The sequence below is a fragment of the Eublepharis macularius genome, chromosome 3 (genome assembly GCF_028583425.1).
Source record: "Eublepharis macularius isolate TG4126 chromosome 3, MPM_Emac_v1.0, whole genome shotgun sequence".
Taxonomy (NCBI): Eukaryota; Metazoa; Chordata; class Lepidosauria; order Squamata; family Eublepharidae; genus Eublepharis; species Eublepharis macularius.
In genome coordinates this window covers 71,928,549-71,951,760 of record NC_072792.1, presented here as the reverse complement: position 1 = coordinate 71,951,760, position 23,212 = coordinate 71,928,549, and the positions used below count along the sequence as shown (strand labels likewise).

The window sequence follows — 23,212 nt, the reverse complement described above, 5'->3', positions numbered from 1 at the left end:
TCTTGAATTTGAAGGTGTTCTCTGATGGTATGAGTGGTATGAACACCGACCCCACCCCTCCCCAAGCACTGCCAGTGAAAAATGTGACCTTGATGATGTTCCTGTGGAGGCTTTCACTCATAGCCTCTCTGGTGCCATTGCAGAGTTTGGGTGGGCTGAGGTTCTGGAGCAGCATCACTGGAGCCCTCACTTTGATGAGAAGCTTGTTGGCTGGGATCCAGGAGGGTTGAGCATACTGAGGAACTCCACATGATAATGGACCACATCATCCATTTGCACCACCGAGTCCACAGATCTGTACTCCATTTTGAGTGAGTTGTGTTTCATTAATGATGGCAGCCTTGTCTATCTGGGGGGTCAGAATGGCATGCTTGCACAGCCAGTCCATGGACTTCTCAATGATAGCGATGATATCAGAGTATATCGCGGCTGTTAGGTCTGCTAGGGTCATCACTACTGTGCCCAGGCCTGCAGGGATGGTCACTTTTCATTTGGACTTGGGATATGCTCCGTCCCCTATTTTTAGTAGGAGTTCAGAGAATTCACCAGCAGACACCTCACCTCTCAAGTCGACCCTCATGTTCTTTCTTAGTAAGAGTTTCCTGATGAGGGGCCACAGAGATGTCTTGACACACATGGTAACTTCATCAGCTTGAGTTCCCCTTGCGACTACTGGCAAAGTCTGCCAGAAGTCTCCAAAAACCACAAGAGCTGCTCCGGAAATACAGATACCCACATACAAACTAACTATCCGGAGTAAACAGTATATACCCAAAGTATCAAACTTTCAATAAACAGTATAGAGTCTCCAGCCAGCAGCACTGTGACTCCCCCCATCGCTCTCTCGTTGCCCCCGACATCTTTGAGGGTTATGCTCAGTGCCTCAAAACACCCCTTGAGTGCCATGGTGCTCTCATCCCAAACAATGAGCTTCCACAGCACTTGGGCCATGTTGCTTTATTTTGAGATGCTGAACAGGGGTGTTTCTGCATGGATGAGGTTAAGAGGTAGCTTGAAGGTAGTGAAGGATCATATGCCATGCCTTAATGAGCCTTGATCTTCCATGGACATGAGCGCCTCTCTACTTGTCTTCCAGGATTGCTTTGCTCATAGAGAGAGACTGCCACTCTGTGCACTTTGGGGTGATCTTGCTGGTACTTGGCCACTGCTGTTTGGTGCACCGCAGGAGCAGGATGTGCATATTCCTTTGGTTGCTTACTCTTTTTAGTGTCGGTGTACCTTGCACGACATCTGCAAGAAGGCTTCTTGGTGGCAGTAAGAGGTGATGGCTGTGAGAGGTGTGAGGTGGAGTTGGACTCAGGGAGGGGTGGTATGGTGGGCACTTTGGCAGGTTCATGTGAGAGGTTCGCATTGAAATGGCCCCTAGAAAGTTTGTGTACCATCTCCCCATGAACATTTAAAAACAGCTGCCATACTGACTTTTATATAAAATCCCTATTCAGGAATCTTGTACTGCCTTTCTTCAACTGTCTTCAGTTTTCTTTACCTGATTTTTACCTCAAAACACAGTTCTACAGCTGACCCATCAGCCTGCCAGCCCCACAGGAAAGCCAGGCCCCACAGGGAAATTGGCAACCCTAGAGGGGAGGTGTATTTTTACCTCAAGACACTTTCAATGACTGGGAGTCATTGAATGTGTCCTGAGGTTCTGCATGTGTCCTGCATAATGTTTAGAATGTTGGGCCGATGACCAATCACGGTCACATATGCAAATTACCTCAGGGAAGAGTAGCAGTTGATGGGAGGGGGGAGGAGCACCCTGCCAGCCACACAGGGAAGCTGTATCCCTATGGGAAAACACATTTTACCCCTTTTTACCGCCTTAGGAGGCGAATTACTTAAAATCTCTTCTTAGTGAGCCCCTATACCACAACAGGAACGTCTTGCCCAAATTTCATGTTTCTAGGTCCAGGGGTTTGGGCTGGGTGTTGATGAGTCAGTCAGGACGCTTGTCTTTATATATATATAGATTTACTAAAAACAGAATTCTTTTTGAAAGGCCACTCATACTGATTGACTGCACCAGACTTCTATCACATTGCTTAGAATCTTCTCATGTTGCCATCCTTCCACTAAATGACAGGCAGGGTAGATGGAGAACAATAAATGAATAGCAGCACATAAGGTAATTAATTTAATGAATGGTTAATCATACACCAGAAGTGATCAGAGGGACTATGAACCCAAAGAAGCCTGCTCTGTCCACTTACCTAGATCACAACTGTGCAGACAATGGAGAATCCCTCACAGCATCTTCATTCCACATGAAGACAACAGCTGAGGTTACTCATAAGCAAGGTGTAGGTATAGATCCCTATCAACCAAACCCCATTGCAGTGTATAACAGTGTGTAACAGCAGGGTAACAGTCGGAACATTTACTGAACAGCATCAAAAATTGAGTTCAGAATACAAATCACATGAATGGGGTGCCAATTCTCTTTGTCTATGAAGGCTTCTGTTTCTTTGACATCTGTACTGCACAGCCACAGGTAGAGGTGTCCTGCATGCACAAGACTACCAGCTATGGAAGACAAACAACCATCTGTCGAGCAGTTTGTAATGGTGGAGCCAGGCTAGAACAAGAAAGCTAGCAACCAGACAATAAAAGCACACTGGTCAGTACAGCTGCAATTCATGCTGTAGCCTCAGAAGGTGATGGGTAAGGATTAAATGGAGTTCATCCTTGCCTCTTCTCCTGTTGGTGGACTGCTTGGAAAGAGCTAAAGTGGCACAAGACAGTAATGAGTTATGCTCCACTGCAGGAATACTCAGCATGTGGGCTCAAGCACTTTCAACTATGGGTGTGCATTACAAAATTCCTGAGCTGAAAAGATGCAAAAAAATTGCTGTTTGGGGTTGTTACTTTGATTTTATAGAACAGTAACACAGATCTAGGATGCTTGAGAGTTACAAAAAACCCTCTCGAAAGAAACCCATGTTTTTTGTATTTGGGTGCCTACAATCAACAATGCAGCAGGCATCTTGGTTCCCCCCCCCCATCCTACTAATTTTATAAGCAGCGAACTGGGGAAGTAGCTCCCAGCTAACACAAGCCAGGTGCAGGGATTGAAAGAGCTGCAGTTCTCCTTAGCTCCTTCTCTTCCCCTCCCTCATTTATGAGGGGAGGCCTTCATTTCTTCAGCAAATAGGATGGCTGTGGGAACCTTATTCAGAGGCCCACAGAACTGGATCCCTTGGTCCACTTTGCTTGAAACCTGTGTGTGTTTTAGTGGATAACCACCATTAGTTTCACTGCAATTTTGGTGAAAAACAGTTACTCCACACACCTCCTAAAAAAGTCCATAGGGAATAATGACAGACTGATGGGACAGGGGAGTGGTTCTGCAAAGGAAACCTTCCTCGCTTTGTGAAAGGAGACAAATAATAGATCACAAAAAGAAAGGATGGCAAACAAAGAGTTTTCAGCAGAAAAATAAAATATTTTTTTATTGTCAGTCAGTTATTGAAAGAGTAGTAAAATGAAATGAATGCAGAGAGGTTTTTTTTAAAAAAAATCTGGTTGCTAGTTGGCACTCTCCTGCTAGCTTGCTGATCAACTACCATTTTAGGAATCAGTAGAGAGAAGTGCAGGGGGGGGGGGCGTGGCGAGGGCATCTTCGGGGCCAGACGCGTGCTGAGAGAGCTCTGTTCCTCCCGACTCCTAAACCTTCATTAACAGCATACAGCGAAATAAGATCTACAAAAAAATATGCATAAGCCATCACAAAAGAAGAGGAAAAACAGCTCCAAAGTGGCAAGGAACCTACAGACGTTTTTTTCGACGGTTTAAGAGCTGGTGCTAGCAGACGGCAGCGGGGAAGAAACATCCAAAATGGCGGACGATCTTTTTTAACGACGCCACAGAAGAGGTAAATCAAACTGAAGAAGAGGTAGTTAAGGTGCAAATGGTGAAGTGGGCTATAAATTTTAATAAAGAAATAACAATGGAGGCGTGGGAATACTTGTGGAAAAATACTTTGAAAATTACGACATGCACTAACATTAAAGAGAATGTCTATAAAATGATCTATCGTTGGTACCTGACACCAAAGAAAATTGCACTAGGGAATGTGAACATGTCTAATAAATGCTGGAAATGTAAAAAGCATGAAGGATCTTTGTACCATATGTGGTGGACTTGTGAGGTAGTCAGGCAGTACTGGGGGGAAATAATAAGAGTAATAAGTGAGATTTTACAGTTTCAAGTTAATAAGAACCCAGAACTCCTGCTACTGAACTTGGGAATGGAAGATATTCCAGCACAACATAGGACATTGCTTTTTTACATGACAGCAGCGGCTAGACTTTTGTATGCGCAAAAGTGGAAAGTACAAGAAGTGCCAACTATTGAGGACTGGATTCACAAATTGGAAACTGGATTCACATGGCGGAGATGGATAAACTGACAAGAAAACTAAGAGACCTTGATCCAGGACAGTTTAACACAGATTGGGAGAAGCTGAAACAATATTTGGTGAAAAAATGGGAGGTGGGAGGAGAACTGTGGCAGTTTGAAAATTATTGAAGAAAAACAAAAGAAGAGAGAAGTGACTATACCGGGGGGAGGAGAGTTAAAGAAGAATTACTAAGCAATTATTCTATTTGATTATTCTATACAGTATTAAGTAATAGTTATTATGTGATATATAAGAATAGAAATTAATTAATTAATTATGTTGCTGGCAGATAGGGGTGTAATTGAGAATTAACAGAGTTAAAATTCATGAATACAAGAAGGGGGGGATGAGAAGTAGCGTATAGAATATAGGTTAAATTGATTGACTTATGCTGAAGGTATTTTTGGTTATAGCGATTTAGAAATGTGCAGAACATGGGTCAAATTGATTGACTTTATGTTATAAAGATGAGATATAAGAGGTAGTAAAGAGTAACATATAGAGTATAAGTTAAATTGGTTGACTTATAAATGTATTCAGCACTTATGAGTACTCAAGTTATGTATAGGGAGGGATAAATTGTTTGTCCCATATTGATGACATTAGAATGAATAAGTTAGAGTACAGGATATTGAGAATATTACCAGTATTATTACTATTGAATAACATGCCAGGAATGTATTAGTTAGTTGATAAGTGAAGGGAAATTGACTTAGCACTGTGTTATAATAGACTAGCTTAGAAGAGTGTGAAAGTATATGTTTAATTGACAAAATAAGTTGAAATGAGTAGGGGAAGAATAGACAAAGGGTTGGAAAACTGTTGGAAGTCAATAAACGGGGGGGGAGGGAGGGGGTTAGAACTGGAATATTAAAGTAATTTGATTGTTATAAATGACAAAGTATTTCTAATTCCAATAAAAAAATTTTTTTTAAAAAAAGAAGAGGTAAATCAAGACGAAATAGCTTTAAACCCGCAGCTAGCAAAACTGAGTCAGGACATTATTTTGCATATGACTAATTTAATCAACCCGCTGCCTAAACAGCTTGCCGAAATAAAGCTTGACTTGCAAACTGTTAAGCAAAAAGCCGAGAAAGCTTTAGACTCTAGTTTGCAATCTCAGAAGGAGGTAATTGTTATGCAAAAAGCAATTGAAATTCAACAGGACAGGATTCTTAGGCTGGAGGTCGCAGCCAAGAAAAACTGCCTTAAGCGAAAGGGACTTAATATATCAAGTACCCATAATGAAGATCTCACAATGCTCCTTTCAAAGTGGCTTGCAAAATATTTTAAGTTGGAAAATGAAACAGCCCCGCTAATAATTAATGCTTACCAAGTCGGCAGAGTATTACAAGCTAAAAATAAAATGACTCCAAAAGACGTCATTATTGAAATACCAAATCAAAGCATAAGAAGGAAAATATTGGAAGAAGCAAGATTAAAAGGATCAATTCCATATGAAGGCATGCCAATCTACGTATTTGTGGATCTCCCAAAAGAAGCTCTTGCTAAAAGAAAGGAATTGAAGCCTATAACTGAAGCGCTACGAAAGACCAATACTCCCTATAAATGGCTAAACTACACTAAGCTTCTGGTGATATATCATGGAAAACATTATGTTGCTACAGACATAGACACAGGAATGAACCTTTTAAATTCTATTGAGCTGGAAATTCCGATGGAAAGAGAAATGAATAAATCCAATCAGAAAAGGAAACCAGTTGACCTGCTTTCACCACAGAAAGGAAGCAAGATTCCTATCAGACATATTTGATGTTCCCCTTTATGTTTGCAAGAACTTTAGGAAGAAATTTAAGCATACTTTTATATATATATGCAGTTCGTTGTAATACCCATTGAATGCCTTAAAACAAATGAAGGTTTGGGGGAAGGGAGGTTACAGTCCTCTCAGCATAGCTCCCCTTGTTTTATAGCTCTACCTGTTTGGGGTGGTGAATTAAGTAGGGTACCCAAAACTGGTGTGCGTAGTATCACACTAATTCAGTAGGGCTATACATAAAGCTAATAGATATTAATATATATTAAGATCATATATTTTAATTATCAACCAAGATGCAAGGTTTACTTTTATGCAAAGGGGTTGTATGGGTTAGGGAGGGGAGGGTTAGGGAGGGGGTGGGTAAGTGGTTTAGGAAGTATATAATTAGTATTATAATTCAATCAATAAACATCTGAATAAAATATTTATAAGTTAAGTGGTTAAAGTAGATTTAACAGAGTAAAAAGGTAAAAAGACTGGCTAAATATAAATCATTGTTGGTATTATGTTTGTTTATAGCATGTTAACAGTCAAAGAAATCATAGAAATTTACTTTTGGAAAAATATACAATGATCTGTATAATAAGGAATATTTTTTTTAATATTCCATTTATCTATTTGTTAAATCTATCTTCAGATGTAATGTGGAACATTTTATTTCTTTGTTGTTATGGCTATAATACTATTGTTAAATGTTAATTTGCTTAATATTAATAAAAATATTATAACCCCCCCCCCCAAAATTTTTTTTAAAAAAGTGGAGAGAAGTGCAGCTGCAAAGAAAGGGCTTTGGGTGAGTCTGTTAAGTTGAACTCCTTTGTTCAATCTGCTTGAGGTATGGCGGCCTCTAAATTAGAAGGAGGACTATGTTCTGTGCAAATTTGGTGACTTGATAAAGAGCTGTCCCAGGATCTCATATGTATTCCCATTGAAAGCAACAGCCCTGAACCCTGGAATCTGAAAAACCACATGGATTTGAATCCCTGTCCTACACAGAAGTAAGCAATCATAGACCAACCCCCTTCCCAAGCCCAGAATCAAAATTATACTGATGTTTTTTCTTGGCACACAGCCCTCCTCTCAACACGATATGAACTACAGATCTGAGTGGAATCACCACTCTTCCAGTTTATGAATCTGCCTCTATTCCCATAGGGGACTCTCTATTTAGGACTCACATGACAGGGGGTTACAGTGTAGCTAGTGGGCTAATACTTACCCATCACTTGTAGAGAGTTGCTTTACAACTCAATCTCTAATTTATGTTTGGACAGCTCCGTAGGGCTTCTGATCCTGCAAGGAAAATCAGATAAGTGTTTGGCAAATAGCAGTAATGGTTGGAATGGATGTCCCGCAGGATGTGGTGTTATGTTGGCATGACACTGTTGTGATCTCAGTAATATCATGCCAGCTTATGTCTACCCCCCACCCCCCAATCTGTACTGTGCATAGTTCTCTGTGCCTCCTGTGTGGGAGACACTGCTAGCAACTGTTGAGAAAGGAAGAACTGTTTAACTGATATACAGTAGGTATATGTATGGAAGGTGCAGAAGAGACATTTCCAACTAAATTAAAGGCAAGGACTTTCCCTCCCTTGCTTACCTTCATTGTGTGCATTGTCCTTGAATATCCAGATGAAGGAATGCAGGATCCACATCAGTGTTGGTAACCTGTAATCGTTCTAAGGAGAGTACTGTTAATAAAATATTGTGACAATATTTGTTCTCAAGTTTGTATGGCTTGGAAAAATGTTCCCTTTTGTACAACAGACAACATTATCACCAAATTCCCCTCAAGTATGTTCTAAGTGTGCACAACACTTTGAATATGCTGGTTCTAGCCAAACGATGTGTTACAATATACTTGTCTGCCATATTGCACCTACAAATTCCCAGTGGGAACTGTTTCAGAGCACTGCTGGGTCCCCATTTTGATTGGGACCATGATGAAGAGAAAAAAGGACTCCTGCATTCTCCATACTGTGGTCCTGATCTGAACTGGGCCCCCTTGATGCTTTTACATGGAGTTCTCACCCAGAATTCACAGCTGCAATATGGCTGTGAGTCTCTGTGGTGGAGATGTGTGTGTTGTAAAAAATACATAATCTGCTTTACAGATTAGCTTTAGGACTGTACTCTTAAAGTTTGGGACATTAACTAATGGATTCAATTCTTATTGTGCAAACAATTTCCTGGTACCAAACTCCATTAAATATACCTGATTTCATTTCTGAGTAGACTTGCTTAGAATTGCTCTCTGACAGTGCAGTCCTAAGAAAACTTTCCTGGGAGCAAGCCCCATCAAATAAAATGTAACATACTTCAAGGATTGTAAAACATAAGAATTCATTTCTGTCTTAGGAACAAGTGAAATATGCCTACATTTAAAATATTTTAATTTAAAATCCCTAATATGAATATTTTAACCCAATATGAATATTCAAAGTATGTTGAAATGGCTTTTTCCCCACTAAGTGTTCTACTATACCTACATTAGGACATTTTAAAAAATGTTCTCAAAAGGAGTCTGCTATCTCTTTTCACATCATTCCTATACAGACAGAGATAGGGATTTGCCCAAAGCCACTGAGACCAAATCCAAGCCCAACACTAACTGTTAGGAATTCAAGATTCAAATCCAGTTGCATCTTAGAGACCAACTAAATTGGGCTTTGACTCTTGAAAGTTCATACCCTGGAAATCCAGTTGCTCTCTATGGTGCAACTGGACCTGAATCTTGCTTTTCTACTCTAACCAACACAGCTATCCACCTGAAACTATCTATTAGGAATTCGTTGCAGAATAGCCAGTTTTGCACATTTCAACAATTTACACTTTAATTGGTATCTTCAGCTGTCCACAGACTACTGTCCTTATACTAAATTTAGACATAGAAAAAAGAATCAGATCCAAATCTGAAGGTTTTCAGAAAAATGTACAGACTATATATTCAGTTTTCCTAATGATTCTTCAACTAGAGATCTTTACTTAGGCCACAGTAACAGAGGTTTTTCTGCTAAATTTTAAGTATGCTGAAGTTATCATCTTGCAGATTCATCTACCTGTTTTTTTAAAAAAATAAATAAATAAAAACATTTAGAGAACATAGCACTATTGTGGCAAATACATTATAGCGCTTTTCCAAGCTCCAAACACTCCTATTTAAAGCTGTTGATTTCAGATCACAATTATGTGGGCAGAAACCTGTTGCCTTGGTGACAAGAAAATCAATGGGAAGGACAGGAAAAAGTACATTTCATAGGTCACTGGAAAACTGGCAGGACATAGCACTGCCTCCAAATTCAACAATGATAAAGTCTAAACCTATCTGTAAGCCTGTACTGGAAAAAGGGTTTGGGGCCTAGGACCTAGGCCTGATTAATAGACTGCAGATACATAGACCAGACTAACAGATAACTGAGCTGTACCTAGGGTTGTTCAATTTGCATGTTTAGCAAAGGCCCATAGGGCATGTATATAAAAAAGAGGTCACCATGACTAAGAGGAGTGGTGTTACACAGGACTAGGATAGCTGGAAATACTAAAGGAGAGAAGAGCTGCTGCTGCTGCTGCTGCTGCTGCTTGAAAGGCAAAGCTTGTTTCCAAGCTTTGGAGCTAAGTTCATCACAGAGCTGAAACTACTGGCTGGAAGAGCTGAACTCTTCTCCCTGGAAGAATTGCTGCAGCTGGGAAGAGCTGAAGAAGCAAGAGCAGGAATTGCTGGCAGCTGAACTCATTGACTGCTTGAGACCAGCACCCTAGTATAGAGCTGCCCCACTTCATCTTGCTAGGAGAAAAGGGGAACTGCTCCTAGGGCAACAAGCAAGCCCCAGGATTCAGACAGCATCTTCACAAGAAGAGTACTGCTGTGGCAAGGCCTGCTAGATTTTTGGGACGCTGTTCCAGGCAAAGCCTCTGGCCAAATCTACAAAACTATCTGCACACTTTACCCAGGGATTGTGAGTAGGACTGTACTCTGGGGTCACTGGTTACTGATCCAGTATTAATAACTTTGGGAATGTTTCATAGTTGTGTTTAAATAAATTGCATTTATATTTTGAATTGATAAACATTGAACCTGGTCCTCTTGACTCCGGGGGTTACATATCACATGATACTACATAATCATAATTTATCATAGCAACCAGATAGGAACAGAGGATGACTTTCAAAAGAAAATTAAAGTATAAAAATGCTCAAACATAGGCATACTAAACGTCAGGAACTACAATGCCAAGACCACGGCTATACAGCCCGGAAAATCCACAACAACCATAGGCATACTAAACTTTAGTATAACAACAAAGGCCTTTTTCTCACTCTCAACTTGCTTTCTCATACCTAGGTCAATTTAGAAATGTCACCGAGAAAATATCTTTGTTCTGAGGGCAGAGTTAAACCATACTACAGAAACAAATTCAGTGCTAGGCTTTGGACTTTAACTTCTGAAATGCAAGAATGACTAGGTAATGATTAGAAACCCAAAGCACTGTTATCCTGAATAAAAGGTTTTAAAATAAGAAATCTTACTGAATGTTGTGAATGTACCCTGAATACCCCTCCATGATCTCAAATATTAAAGTCACTGCTAGACTCCAAAACTCATATTTCATAATTAATTAATAACGATACTTTATATTTTGAAAACGGCCAACCCAACAAAACATTCTTTTAAAAATTATTTTAAAAAGATGAAAGAAATTAAACACCTCCTGCTCAAATGGAACAAGCAAAACCTGGCATGGTATGAAAGATACCATTTGATAAAATCCTTCGTCCTCCCAAAATTGATATTTTTGTATAGAACGATTCCAATTAAAATCCCTAGCAAAATTCTGAGCCTATGGCAGACGACATTAAACCGATTCTTGTGGCAGAATAAGCGCCCCAGGATAGCCTTCAAAATTTTGTGTGCCCCTAAAACAGCAGGGGGCTTTAACTACCCAAATATAGGGCTCTATTCTGATGCAGCCAGATTATCGGACATCCTCCAGATATTACTCCCCTCTGGACACTCTGATTGGATAAACATAGTGGGCACCTTTTCCCAGCCAAAAACATTGCGAGAAACGTTCTGGTCTATCCCAAGTTTGCGTCCTTCTTCCATACATCAAAATATGTTCCTTACTGCACGGCTAAAGCTTTGGGACAGACATAAGCAGTCCCTTCTTCCGGCTATATCCCGCTTTTCGGTGCTCACATCGCATAAGGGCATGCCTCGCCAGCATAATATAACCGCACTGCGCTCCTGGGATGAACTGAGAGACTTGAGGTTGTTGGACATAGCCACCAAGGATGGTATTATAAGCAGAGTAGACTTGAACAACAACCTGGGCAGGGAAGTCCCCTGGTTTTTCTACCTCCAACTGCGATATCTTCTGAACGAATTAAATATAAAAAGCGTAATGACTAAACCAACAACTAAATTTGAAGCACTTCTGGACTCCCACTCATTTAACCGTAAGGGTCTCCTGTCTAAACTATACCTAGGAAAAGAGAGGGGGGAAAGGAGGGGGGAAAGGGGGAAAATTAAACGAAATAAGTTGATTTATCTAAACAAAGGATATAAGAAAATAGAACAGAGTAAGGAGTTAGAGAAAAGGAGTGGACAGCTAGGGAAAATCAAATAAATCCTTCTATATTACATTCAAACTACTTAGTGTGAAACTACAACACTGCAAAAAAGAGGGAAAGAAAAGGGTAAGAGGTCAGTGGAAAGGAAATCAAACAATTTATTTTCAATAACTATTTGAAGTGTGAATAAAACACTTCACTAATAGAATCATTTCTCTTATTTTATTTTGGCCTATTTTTGTCTTGAAATAAACAAAAGAGAGAAAAGAGAAAGAGGCAAAGCTTAGAAACGTTCAAGGGTAATTGCTAAGTTATATAAAGCTGAATTCATTGTTCAAGTTAATAAAAATCTCCATAAGTTATAAACACAGAAAATCATTTAACTTTTACTTGTTTAAATTTACTTGATACCTGTAACAAAGAACACTCTAAAGATTATTTATAGATCCTATTGATATAGTCACTACTGCAGCAATTTGTGATCTCTTCAGACAACGTTAGAAGGGAAAGTATATACACCAAGCTTAACAAGTCAAAATAAAACTTTTCAAGTGAACAGGAATTTACTAATCTATTAAAACCTTTAATACTAAGTATCCACAATTCATCTTAGCTACTAAAGATCCTTCATATAAAGCTAGCAAGTTCTTCTATAAATTGAATCCTACCAAACAGTACAAAACTGTCTAAACTATACCTCGTCTTGCTTGATACCAAACCACTAAACACTGAGGTGCTGCTCAATAGATGGCAGCAAGACTGTGGGATAGAACTCACACGAGAAGATAGAGAGCATGTTTGGACGTCTGCATTGCTTAATTCCTCTGTCACCAGTGTGCGTCTCCAAACCTATAAGCTTATCCACAGGTGGTACCTCACTCCCCAAAAGCTGGCGAAAATATATCCCAGCAGATCTCCACTCTGCTGGAAAAAATGCGGGGAGCATGGTACGTTCCTGCATTGCTGGTGGGAGTGTAAAAGTGTTGCTGCCTTCTGGAAGGCGGTTCTCCAGGAAATTTCCCGTATCACGACTTATGTGATACCCCCAAGCCCAGGACTTGTTTTCTTGGACCTTTGGGGAGATCTAGATATTCCTCAGCTGCGGAAGGCATTGGTCAGAACTCTCCTAGTGGCTGCAAAAACCACAATTGCACTCAGGTGGAAATCGCAATACCCACCCACTCTTGACATATGGTATAGAATAGTGTGGGATCACCTTATAATGGAAAAGATAACGGACAGAATTCGAATATTGCAAAACCCCTCCAAACCTACACAATTTTACGCACAATGGTACCCTTTTCTGGAATTTTTATCTCAGAATGAATGGCTGATCTCTAAGCTACCTCACTACGCGATTATAAACCCTGAAATTTGAACTATGGATTTATTCTGCGACGTACTGGATGTGCCTGTACATGCTTCTCCCGATGCTGTTGTAATTAGCTTGCTTAACACTGTATTAGAATCCTGTTGATTATGTATAATATTTACACACTTGATTATTGCCGACTGTTAGTGTTTTGGTGTTTATGTATTGTTGTATCTGAACATTGTTACGTATGATACCACCTTTTTTCTACGCATTTATTGTTGATCTTGTTACTTGTTATACTTTCAATAAAAACTTTAAAAAAAAATTATTTTACAATGTAATTCTTTGTCACTCATTCTGTATACAGGATTCTGAAATGAACCATTTAAATTTAATTAAATACATATTCTAGCATTAAAAATTTAGTAGCATGAATTTTTTACATTCCATTCCTTATCAGTAAGGAACAAATGTTCATAACAATTGTTGATAGGAAAAAATAAAGTATGCAAACTGCCCCCAAACTTAAGAACTTCTAAAGCTCATTTATTAGGGGGGGAAACCACATTGAAATTAATGGGATTTACTTCTGAGTAAATAAGTTTAGTGCCATAATGCACATTAACTGTGCAACTGCTTAGGTCAGTGTACAGAAAAGCAGCAAAATCACACAGCAAATACAGTAGAGCAATGAAACATGAATCACTGCCTGGAACCTTTACCAGTAGGTGCCTAATGATGCTTTCCTAAGCAAAATCTTACTGAAGTTCACTCAATGGGACTTACATCTAGCAAAGCATTCTTAGGAGTGCACTTATTTTCACGGGGAAAATAAGAATATCCCCTGCCTTTTCCCCTACTGTCCAGGTAAGCGGGGGCAGGGGATGAAGGGTGAGAGCGGGGGATTGGCAACCCTACAGGAAACGTACCCAGGCCAGTAGTCCCTCAGGCCCCTCTACCACGCCGCAGGAATGGTGGAGGCAGAAGGCCCAAGTTGAGGTGACTTAGAGGAGGTAAAGTGCCAGACAGACTGCACATAACATCCCTTTATATAAGACTTCCTCTGAAATGCAGAAGAATAACATGCTTTAAGTGATTAAACAGCTGCTATGTCAGCTGCTTGACTCCAGGATACACTTGAAAGGAATATGCTTCAGGAGGGAGGAGGATCACACTTTTCATTTACTTACTGTAAGATTTGTGATGATCAATAATAAAAAACAATGGAGTTATTCATAAATGAAATCACCACCACTAGAGACTTCTACATAGAACTTCTTGTTGGAAATGCTAAGGCATGAGGAACATACTTTACTTTGATCTCCATTTGTAAACCCAACAAAGGGAAAGAAGCAGCAATGTATTCCCAAATACTTCTGTTTTAAAATCTATGTTTAACATTCATATATATTAAAGATGTACAATTCCTACTGGTTTGGATCACCTTGTGATCATCAGGTGTGAATAGGTCACTGATTCATCAGTGACTGGATAGGCTGATTCATTAGCTGGAGCTTGCTGAGGGTGAGAGTGGCTGCACAAGAGCACTTACACTCTCAGCTTTCAAGCACACTGCCAATTTCACTACTACTCCAGAAATAATTATTTTCTTTGTCATCATATTTAAATCAATCTTCCAATATGAGTATCTTCCAAAATGGACTAGTTCTAAAGTGTATGTACGTCATCAAGTTGCAGCCAATTTAAGGTGACCCCTGCTGGGGTTTTTAAGGCAGGAGAAAAACAGGTGGTTTTGCCATTGCCTGCCTTTGAGTAGCAACCCTGGACTTCCTTGGTGATCTCTCATTCAAGTGAGAATGAGAGCCAACCGTGTTGCGCTTTTGATAAGTGATGAGATTAGGGTATCCTGGAACATTCTACTTCCTGTTGCTGAATAGATCAGCTTAGGAAGTGGTCTGGGAGGCTAAAACAACCCTGGAAAAGCACTCATTCCAGTTCTAGTGACAGTCATTCTAAGTCAGGTCTTGTATTCTAGACTTTGGGGTTGAGAGTGCAGTTCTAAATTGGTTTACTCTGAAATGAGTACCAGATTCTCTAGATTTAATAATGACAGGACTTTTTTCTGGGAAAAAGGGTGGTGGAACTTACTTGGTACCATGCACATGTGTGTAAAGCACACGCACGCTCTTGGGACCATGTAATGACATCACTTTCGGGAAGTGATGTCATCACACAGGCCATGGTCGCCCCGGGAGCACTCCTGCGCTCGGGCCCAAATCAGCCTGGAACATGTCATTGCCGTGCGGGAGAGCACTCCCCTGACAGGCAGTAGCCCGATCCTGGCCATTTTGGGCCCAAATCAGTCTGGAATGGGCCGCTGCCACGCAGAAGAACCCTCCCCGCCCAGAAGCAGCCCAATCTTGGCCATTTGGGGCCCGAATTGGGCCCTAATGGGCCCAAAATTGCCAAAAAGGTGATTGGGCCTGAATCAGCATGGAACAGGCTGCTGCCACATGGGGGAACACTCCTCCGACTGGCAGTGGCCAATCCTGGCTGTTTTGGGCCTGAATTGGACCGAAATGGGCCCAAAATTGCCAAAAACGGGTACAAAACAGCCAGGATTTGGCCTGAATCACCTGGAACGGACCACTGCCATGTGAGGAAACCCTCCACCACCTGGTAGCAGCCCAATCCTGGACATTTTGGGCCCAAATTGGGCCAAAAGAGCCCCAAATGGCCTGAAACAGCCTGGATTGGGCCCAAATTGGCCTGGAACGGGCTGCTGCCGTGCAGGAGGGCAGTCCCCCACCTGGCAGCAGCCAATCCTGGCTGTTTTGGGCCAAAATACCCACCACTCGCGTGGGTATTTTTAAGAGGTGCTGGAACGCTGTTCCCCTGCGTTCTGGCTGAAAAAAAAACCCTGAATATTGGTAAGTTCATCAGGCAAATTCATCTATGACAAAAATTGTGGCATCTCTTAACACATCTCACTGTTCTTGTCTTCTCAGCATCTCTGTTTCTACACACCATTTCCTTTCAGCAATGCACAGTCAGCTTTCTGCTTTTTTCAATGTCACACAACAACACTTAGCACTAGTGTATCATTTTCAATGTTCAAAGCCCATATGTATTACTGTAATAATATGTGTTAATTGTTGTCATTAACTTGAACACCTCTGCAGTCTGCACAATTTTTACAATAGTAGATAGTTTTTTTACTATTCTGGACTGAAATTTTATTTTCCAAAGTTAAACATGATAGTAGCTGAAGGATGTGGTATTAGTGTTTACAAGTGAATTATTAAAATTATATAAATTAAACATTTATTAGTTTGGATCCCATGATCTGCAGGCACAAGGTTTATGAGATCCTCCTCACCCCTCCTAGCCATGTCCAATCTAGGGATTTTTTTCCCCAGGGTTGAGGGATAAACTAATAGCCACATTGGTTGGGTGGCTGTAGTGGGGAGGGGAAAGAGGGTGAAATCACTCCTTTCTTTATCTTCAGCAAGGGGACCTCTGCTCTCACAAGATGCAAGAAGGGCAATCTCATTCCACCTCTCTCTCTTCACTGTAGCCTGGTGCAGCTATAAGTACACAAAAATCTATTGACTCTAGGAATAAATTTTGCTGGCTTTGGAAATGGCTCCAGGAGGAAAAATTGGGCGAGAAAGATGCTTACTACTGACAGGTTGTAGGATCCAAGCCAAAATTTTATTTTTATAGGGATTACATTGGAAACACTAGAGTATATAGCATTAACGTGTATTCATTGTATCTGAAATGACTGAAAAGAACTGAACCAGAGAGGCTGAACTGTATTTAGTGCCTGACCTGGAACCAAGATATGGAGTAAGTTAGGAACTTGAACCAGTATTAAAACAAAACTGGTCATAGTTATTAGGAAATTCAAAGTGGTAATGATAACTGGAAAATGAATTTAAGCTGCCAATATTCTGAGAGGTAGCAAACCAACATAGTAGCTGCATCAACAAGAAAGAAGAAACTGATTTTTTGTAAAAGAGATTATGCTGGGAATCTATAAGCAAAATCTGAAATGTACTGAAGTATAAAATAAACACATGCAATAGCCACTTGCTTTTTCTAAATTCATTTTCAGATTTTGCAATGGTTCCCTTAAGAACACAAAGAGAATGTTCATTTCAAGTAAAATCAAAAAGAGTCCAGTAGCACCTTTAAGACTAACCAATTCTACTGGACTCTTTTTGATTTTACTACCACAGACTAACATGGCTAACTCCTCTGCATTCATTTCAACTAACAGTAAGAATATTTTTCAAAAATGAAGATGACTTTTAAAACATGCTTTTTGGTCCCAATGGTAGTATATTTGAACTATTTACCACAACTTCCTTCATAGGTCTATTTCTAACATGATACATTACATGTTATGTTGGACCTCCAACATACCACAGGATACATGTACATTTATTTCATACTGAAGTGTTCTAGTAGAACGCATATAACATTAATGGCCTTTCACTTGTTTGCCAGTAAAAGTATCAAAGAACTAACAAAGTAGTCCAACACCAAACATATTACATAGATTCTGCCTGGTCAAGTAATCTGCATCTTCAAAATTAATTTTATCCGCCATGTTCTGGGGACACACTGATCACTTAGATTTATATAACATCTGTCAAAGAACGCACAATACTACTATGGACTTTCCAGGTAAAATGAAGAACAAGAATAAAAATAAATATAGTAATGTTGCTATCATTACTGTAATTTATACATAAACCAGAATAAAGTATAGAAAACCAAACATAACATTTTTTGTATTTTAGCAAAAATCTTTCAATGCTTAAATGTCCTATCAAGTATAAACTTTTAAACAATCAGTTACAACATGCAAATTATATATCTCAGAGTTTGTTCTAAATCTTTTTATTTGAGTCACTTCACAATTATTCGGTGCATGTTTATCACAGTAAGCATATAAAGTGTAAAAGAGACATGCACTGGGGCATGGCTGTCGAGGTCCAACCCACGTTCTCACATTGTAGAGATGCAGTGATGTGTTCAAGCAGCGCTTTTCATTCCCCTCGCTTCCAAATGGCCTCCCAGCCTCCCACGTGGTTCCCAATGGGCATTCCTGTCACTCATTGAAGACCCCGCCTCCCCCCCACCTGCATCTCCAGAACCTGGGCACTACTTAGGGTTGCCAGTCTCCAGGTGGTAGCTGGAGATCTCCCAGAATTACAACTGATCTCGAGGCAACAGATATCAGTTCCCTACTATCTGGCCCTACATTTCAGGGAGGGGGAACCTGTTTCTTGTGGTGGTGGTGGTGGCGGCATGGATTTGCAGGTGCACCAAGCTGCAGCCACTGGCCTGGCCCTCATTGGAAATGGGGGCTGGATGGGCGAGAGGGTGGGTGTTTGATCTGGACCTTCACTGTCACTTTTGCCCCCCTCCCTGGCAGGGATGCCTGCTCTCTGAAGGGGGGCCTATTGGTGGCAGCAGGGATCGCAGCCTCCCCATTGGCTGTGCCACTGCTTGCCCCTCACCTGGATGTCAAGGGAGGGGTGTGGCCATTGGCTGGTGTGAGTGGAGTTGTCAGGGGAACAGCGGGTGGGCGCTCCTGGCAGGAGCTGCACCTCGTTGCGCTCGGGCGCTGGCGGGACTCTCCTGCAAAAGTCCATAGGGAGCTGTGGAATGGTGCCCCATTTACGTCAGTGCATGAGCGACATAAATGGATTGAGCTGCCCGTAATACATAACAGAACTTATCATAAGAGCAAGTAATTTCCAATTGTAAAGGAATAGTGACAAATACATAAGCACAGCAGTAGTGGTAAAAAAGAGATGGGAACGAAACTTGAACAAAATTTGAAATAATAAATCTGAATAGTAACTGCTGAAAATGATGAAATTTTATCTTTTAAGTTAAAATGCATATAAAGCTAATTTTTATGTCAAAGCTACTGAATAAATTATTTCCACTATGTAATAATATTTAACATATATACAGCACTTGCAACAGAGCAATGCGTTCATACACATTATTTTATCTACCCTTACAAAAACATCCTCTGTAAGGGACTGAAGTATTAGTATCCCCATATTGCAGATAGGAGGCTTGCCTAAGGCCCCCTACTAATTTCATGGCAGAGTAGAGATCTGAACCAGAGATTTCCTGATCCATAGCTCAGACTCTTAGCTACTACTTGCATCTTGGACTCAATGCAAGTACATTTTTAAAAATAATAATGATGAAAAGCTGTATACTCAAAACAACCTCCCCTTTTCTACATGCAAGCTATTTATACTTATTTTCAAAATCAGAATATAATTACTACTTACTTTCATCTTCTTGGTTTTCTGATTCTATTTCCCTGCCTCCTTCTTCTTGCTCTTGCTCTTTCTGTGACACCTCTTCTTGATGACTGGAGGCACTGACTGAAAGTGTCTGGCAGCAATGGTTGAACCCACTATCCCGAGGCAAAGTATAACTGCGAGGTTTCCCCCCATTCCCATTTAGCACTTGCATTCTGTCACCCTCTACTAAAGGAAAAGGGCCATAGTGATCCTGTAAATGGCACTTTTGAGTTGGAAGTGTTGATTGTCTCCTGTGTTCTGGAGAAACAACAGTCATGTCAGAGAAAACTGAGTCTTCAAGGGGTAGAGTCTGAAGGTAGTGCAGCCCTGAGCTTGTCAGTGGTGTTTCTATTAAATCCTGCCAAGAACGTCTCTGACTGGCTGTTTTGCGGATAGGAGATTCAGTAGTACTCCCCACTGTTTCCTGTCGGAACTCCTCATGTGATGACTGTGACTGGGAAGTTTCAGTGGATGACAACCGGCTATGCTTTGGTTCTACGAAAGGACTTGCGCAGCTCATCTGAAATATGAATGTAAATTCTCATTTTGTAATAATAAAGATAAGTGCATATATTTTCAAGACATAGAAGTAATGGATTTCTTTTCACTTTTAAAGCAATGTATAACATCCCCCCGCCCACCATCTAGTGCATTACATGAGCTTTCCAAACCACAAAATCAACAAAACCCATCTACAACCTGACAAGAAGACTTGCCTTAAAAACAATGCTTAACAAGCCTTCAGCTGCAAAGAAACTTGCAAGCACACTGGACTGCTATAGGCAAAGAATCCTACAAAGAGAAGGTCTGCTTTGACAAAGCTACCTACTTAACCTCAAATGGTGGGACCACCATAGACATAGATTTCTCAGGGATCCATCAGCCCTTATCTTAAACACAAACTTATGCATTTAAAACTGGATCTCCAAAGTTCCTGCCATTTTGTCATGCAGTCTCACTGGAAAAGATCGATTCTTAACTTGCCCCTCTCTAGTTAACACACTGAATTCAAAATTATACATAAATAGTATATTTCACATTAGTGTGCAAACACTGATGAGGCTGACACAGCATATTTGTGTGTAGTCAGGAGTGTGGTGAATATGTTGCTGTTGGAATGTAACTTCACTTACAGTGCAATCCTGTGGAGAGTTACGCCAGTCTAAGCCCATTGAAGTCAATGGCCTTAGATTGGAGTAGCTCTCCATAGGATTGCACTGTTAAAACAGTATGTATTTAGCGAACTAGGACAAGATTTGGAAATGGCCAGCTATCCAAGTAATTCTGTTTAGATTCTTTCAGGTTCTAGTCATAAAATGCCAATAGGATTCAGATTGCATAATAAATTAGCAAACCTCCCTATGAACACTATTCTAATTTCTACAACTTCCGTAATGAGTTCCAAATCAGCAGAATCCTGTATTATTAATTCATTACTGAACAAAAACATCACTTGGAATAACCAAGATAGACTTTGTGAAGAGAAGACTGTAGGCTTTGTCAAAAGATTCTGATCTTTCCCTCCCTTTCCTAGATGAACAAACCCAGAGTAAAAAAATAATTTTAAAGAACAATATTGAGAAAGAAACTATAGTCAAGGTGTGCTCCTTGTGTTTAAACACAAGCCAAACCCCTCCAATACATGGTCCACATATTCTGTTAGTAAAGAAATTCATTTATTTAATTTGTTCCACTTTTAGTTTAAACATTTTGGTTCAGTCTTTTAAAACTTTAAATCTCCTAGATAGTTTAATGCAAACAAATTCTACCCTAAAATGCAGGAAATAGAGCATGACTGAGCAAAGTGTCTCAAAATGTGTTTAGTGACAGCTTCTAGGACAAAATCAAGATTTCAGTTAGAATACTGCAGACCATGGAAAGAATGGCAAGTACTCAGTCCTAAGAAGATTGGCAGGACATATGGGGAACTCCTCATGTCCACTGACACAGCAAGAGATTGTTTACGGGACACCACAAAAGTTAGGGCTACTATGTTGAGGCCCACACCATGTAATCAACTGCAGTGTGCAAGGATTGCCATACGATGCCCTATATGATCTACAAGTCATAGATCTACCCTAAAAGATGCCTTATCATGTGACAAGGGAAACCAGGGTCTGTGAAGATTACATTTTTTTTCCCTGACAGGACGTTTTTGATATTTTGGGTTGGTCTCCTAACTGCTCAGACTGGCATCTTCGGTAAATCACCTGTTTGGGCGATTGATCATTTATATTTTCTTTCTGGTTACATATTGGTCTTCCCTTTAAAGCAAAGCAGTAAAAGGGATAAACATCTTAACACAAGTGCTGAGGTTTTCTGCTATTCTAAAATACACTATGATAAAATTCTGATAATTGAAATCATGGCTCCTTGAACACTGGAGACTGCCTTTATCCTGAATGATGTTTCAATCTGGCTCTATCTGAGGAATTATTTGAACTGTTTATGCCTTGCAGGATTTGTATGAATTGTTTCCACATCAATGGATATAGGATCATCTCAAGATATTGTATGAACTGGATCAGTTGCAGAGAACAGTTCTTCTAATTGGTCAGTGAGCCATGTCAAGACCAGTAGAGCTATCCATGCCCTAGATATTATTTCCGTCTGTTGTGCTGAAGATATTTTTATTGGCTCTTGCCACTTTCAGATTTTACTACATTATGAATTTACTGCTTTCTGATTTTCAAAAACTGTTTGTTGCTCTATGTTGGAAACTACCCAAGGCAAATCTCTCAGAGAATTCAGTATACAAATCATGACTTTGCATTTACATTTACATGACCCTCACTCTCTGCACCCTCTCCTCCCTCCCCTCACCACCTATATATTTCTGGCCAGTTTCTTCATACCCTCCATGCATATGACAAAGACAGCTGCGGTTCTCAAAAGCTTATGTTACAATAAAAGTGGTTAGTCTTAAAGGTGCTACTGGACCCATTACTACAGTACCAATTGTTATAAATAAATACATGAGGTAAACATCTTACTGATCTAGACATACCATGAAATTACCCAGTTTCATCACAGTCACTGCAAAGGTGAAAAAAGAGTCTTACAAGGTCTAGATTAACATAATAATTAACATAATATACAGCATATAAGGGCCCCCTTAAAATTTTCATGTATTTCCTCTTAGGCAAATTGATCTGACCCTAACAGGCCTCTTCTTCTACAGAAAATTCAGAAGAGAATAAATTTAATGTTCAAAAGCCCACAGAAGGATTCTGGTGCTGTTATCAAGGGCCTTGCCCTCGATATGAAAAGGGCTTTTTGAAAAGTAGAGAGATTTCAGATGAGGTGACTGCTGTCTTTATACTTTATGAATTTGGAAGTGATGATCTTTCCCCAAGTAATCTTTCATTTCAGAGTTCCTACCACTGAGATAATCTGATAAGTCTGTTTTTGTACTCTTATTATTTTGATTCACAGAAAATATCTCTTTTCATATACAGAGAATCATGTACTTGATGTGTGTGGTGAGGGGGGAAGCAAGCCCTGCCCCTGTGTCAGTGTGCTTGATATCCTTGAAGTAGATGCTCCTGACATGGCTTTAGGCAAATATCTGAATGAAAATGTCTCTGTATCACACAACTGATGTTATATTCAATAATAGTATACATAGTTTCATCTTTTGATCCTTCTGCAGCTGAAGGTGCTTTTTCTGATGTCTCTGGCTCCTGAGCCTTCATAACCTAAGGTTTAAAAGCCTTGGGAAAAGATAATAGACTGAAAGATAGGAGATGGTGCAAGTATTTCTGTAGCCCTACTCATAAGTCAGCCATCTTGGTGTATGGCATGATGAGCAGAATCCAT

At 40.1% G+C, this 23,212-nt stretch overlaps 1 protein-coding gene across 4 annotated transcripts in view; it reads right to left on the bottom strand.

Annotated features, from left to right (window-relative positions):
- Positions 1–23,212, bottom strand: part of CNKSR2 (connector enhancer of kinase suppressor of Ras 2) — a 281,178-nt gene that overhangs the window by 39,876 nt on the left and 218,090 nt on the right. For 3 of the 4 annotated variants that reach the window (XM_054973601.1, XM_054973602.1, XM_054973603.1), the window contains 2 exons: positions 19,379–19,913; positions 14,262–14,273 (listed from right to left, as the gene is read on the bottom strand). In XM_054973601.1, coding sequence (XP_054829576.1) covers positions 14,262–14,273; positions 19,379–19,913 — 547 coding nt within the window. The remainder of the gene's footprint in view (positions 1–14,261; positions 14,274–19,378; positions 19,914–23,212) is intronic. The other variant, XM_054973600.1, reaches the window with a different exon arrangement.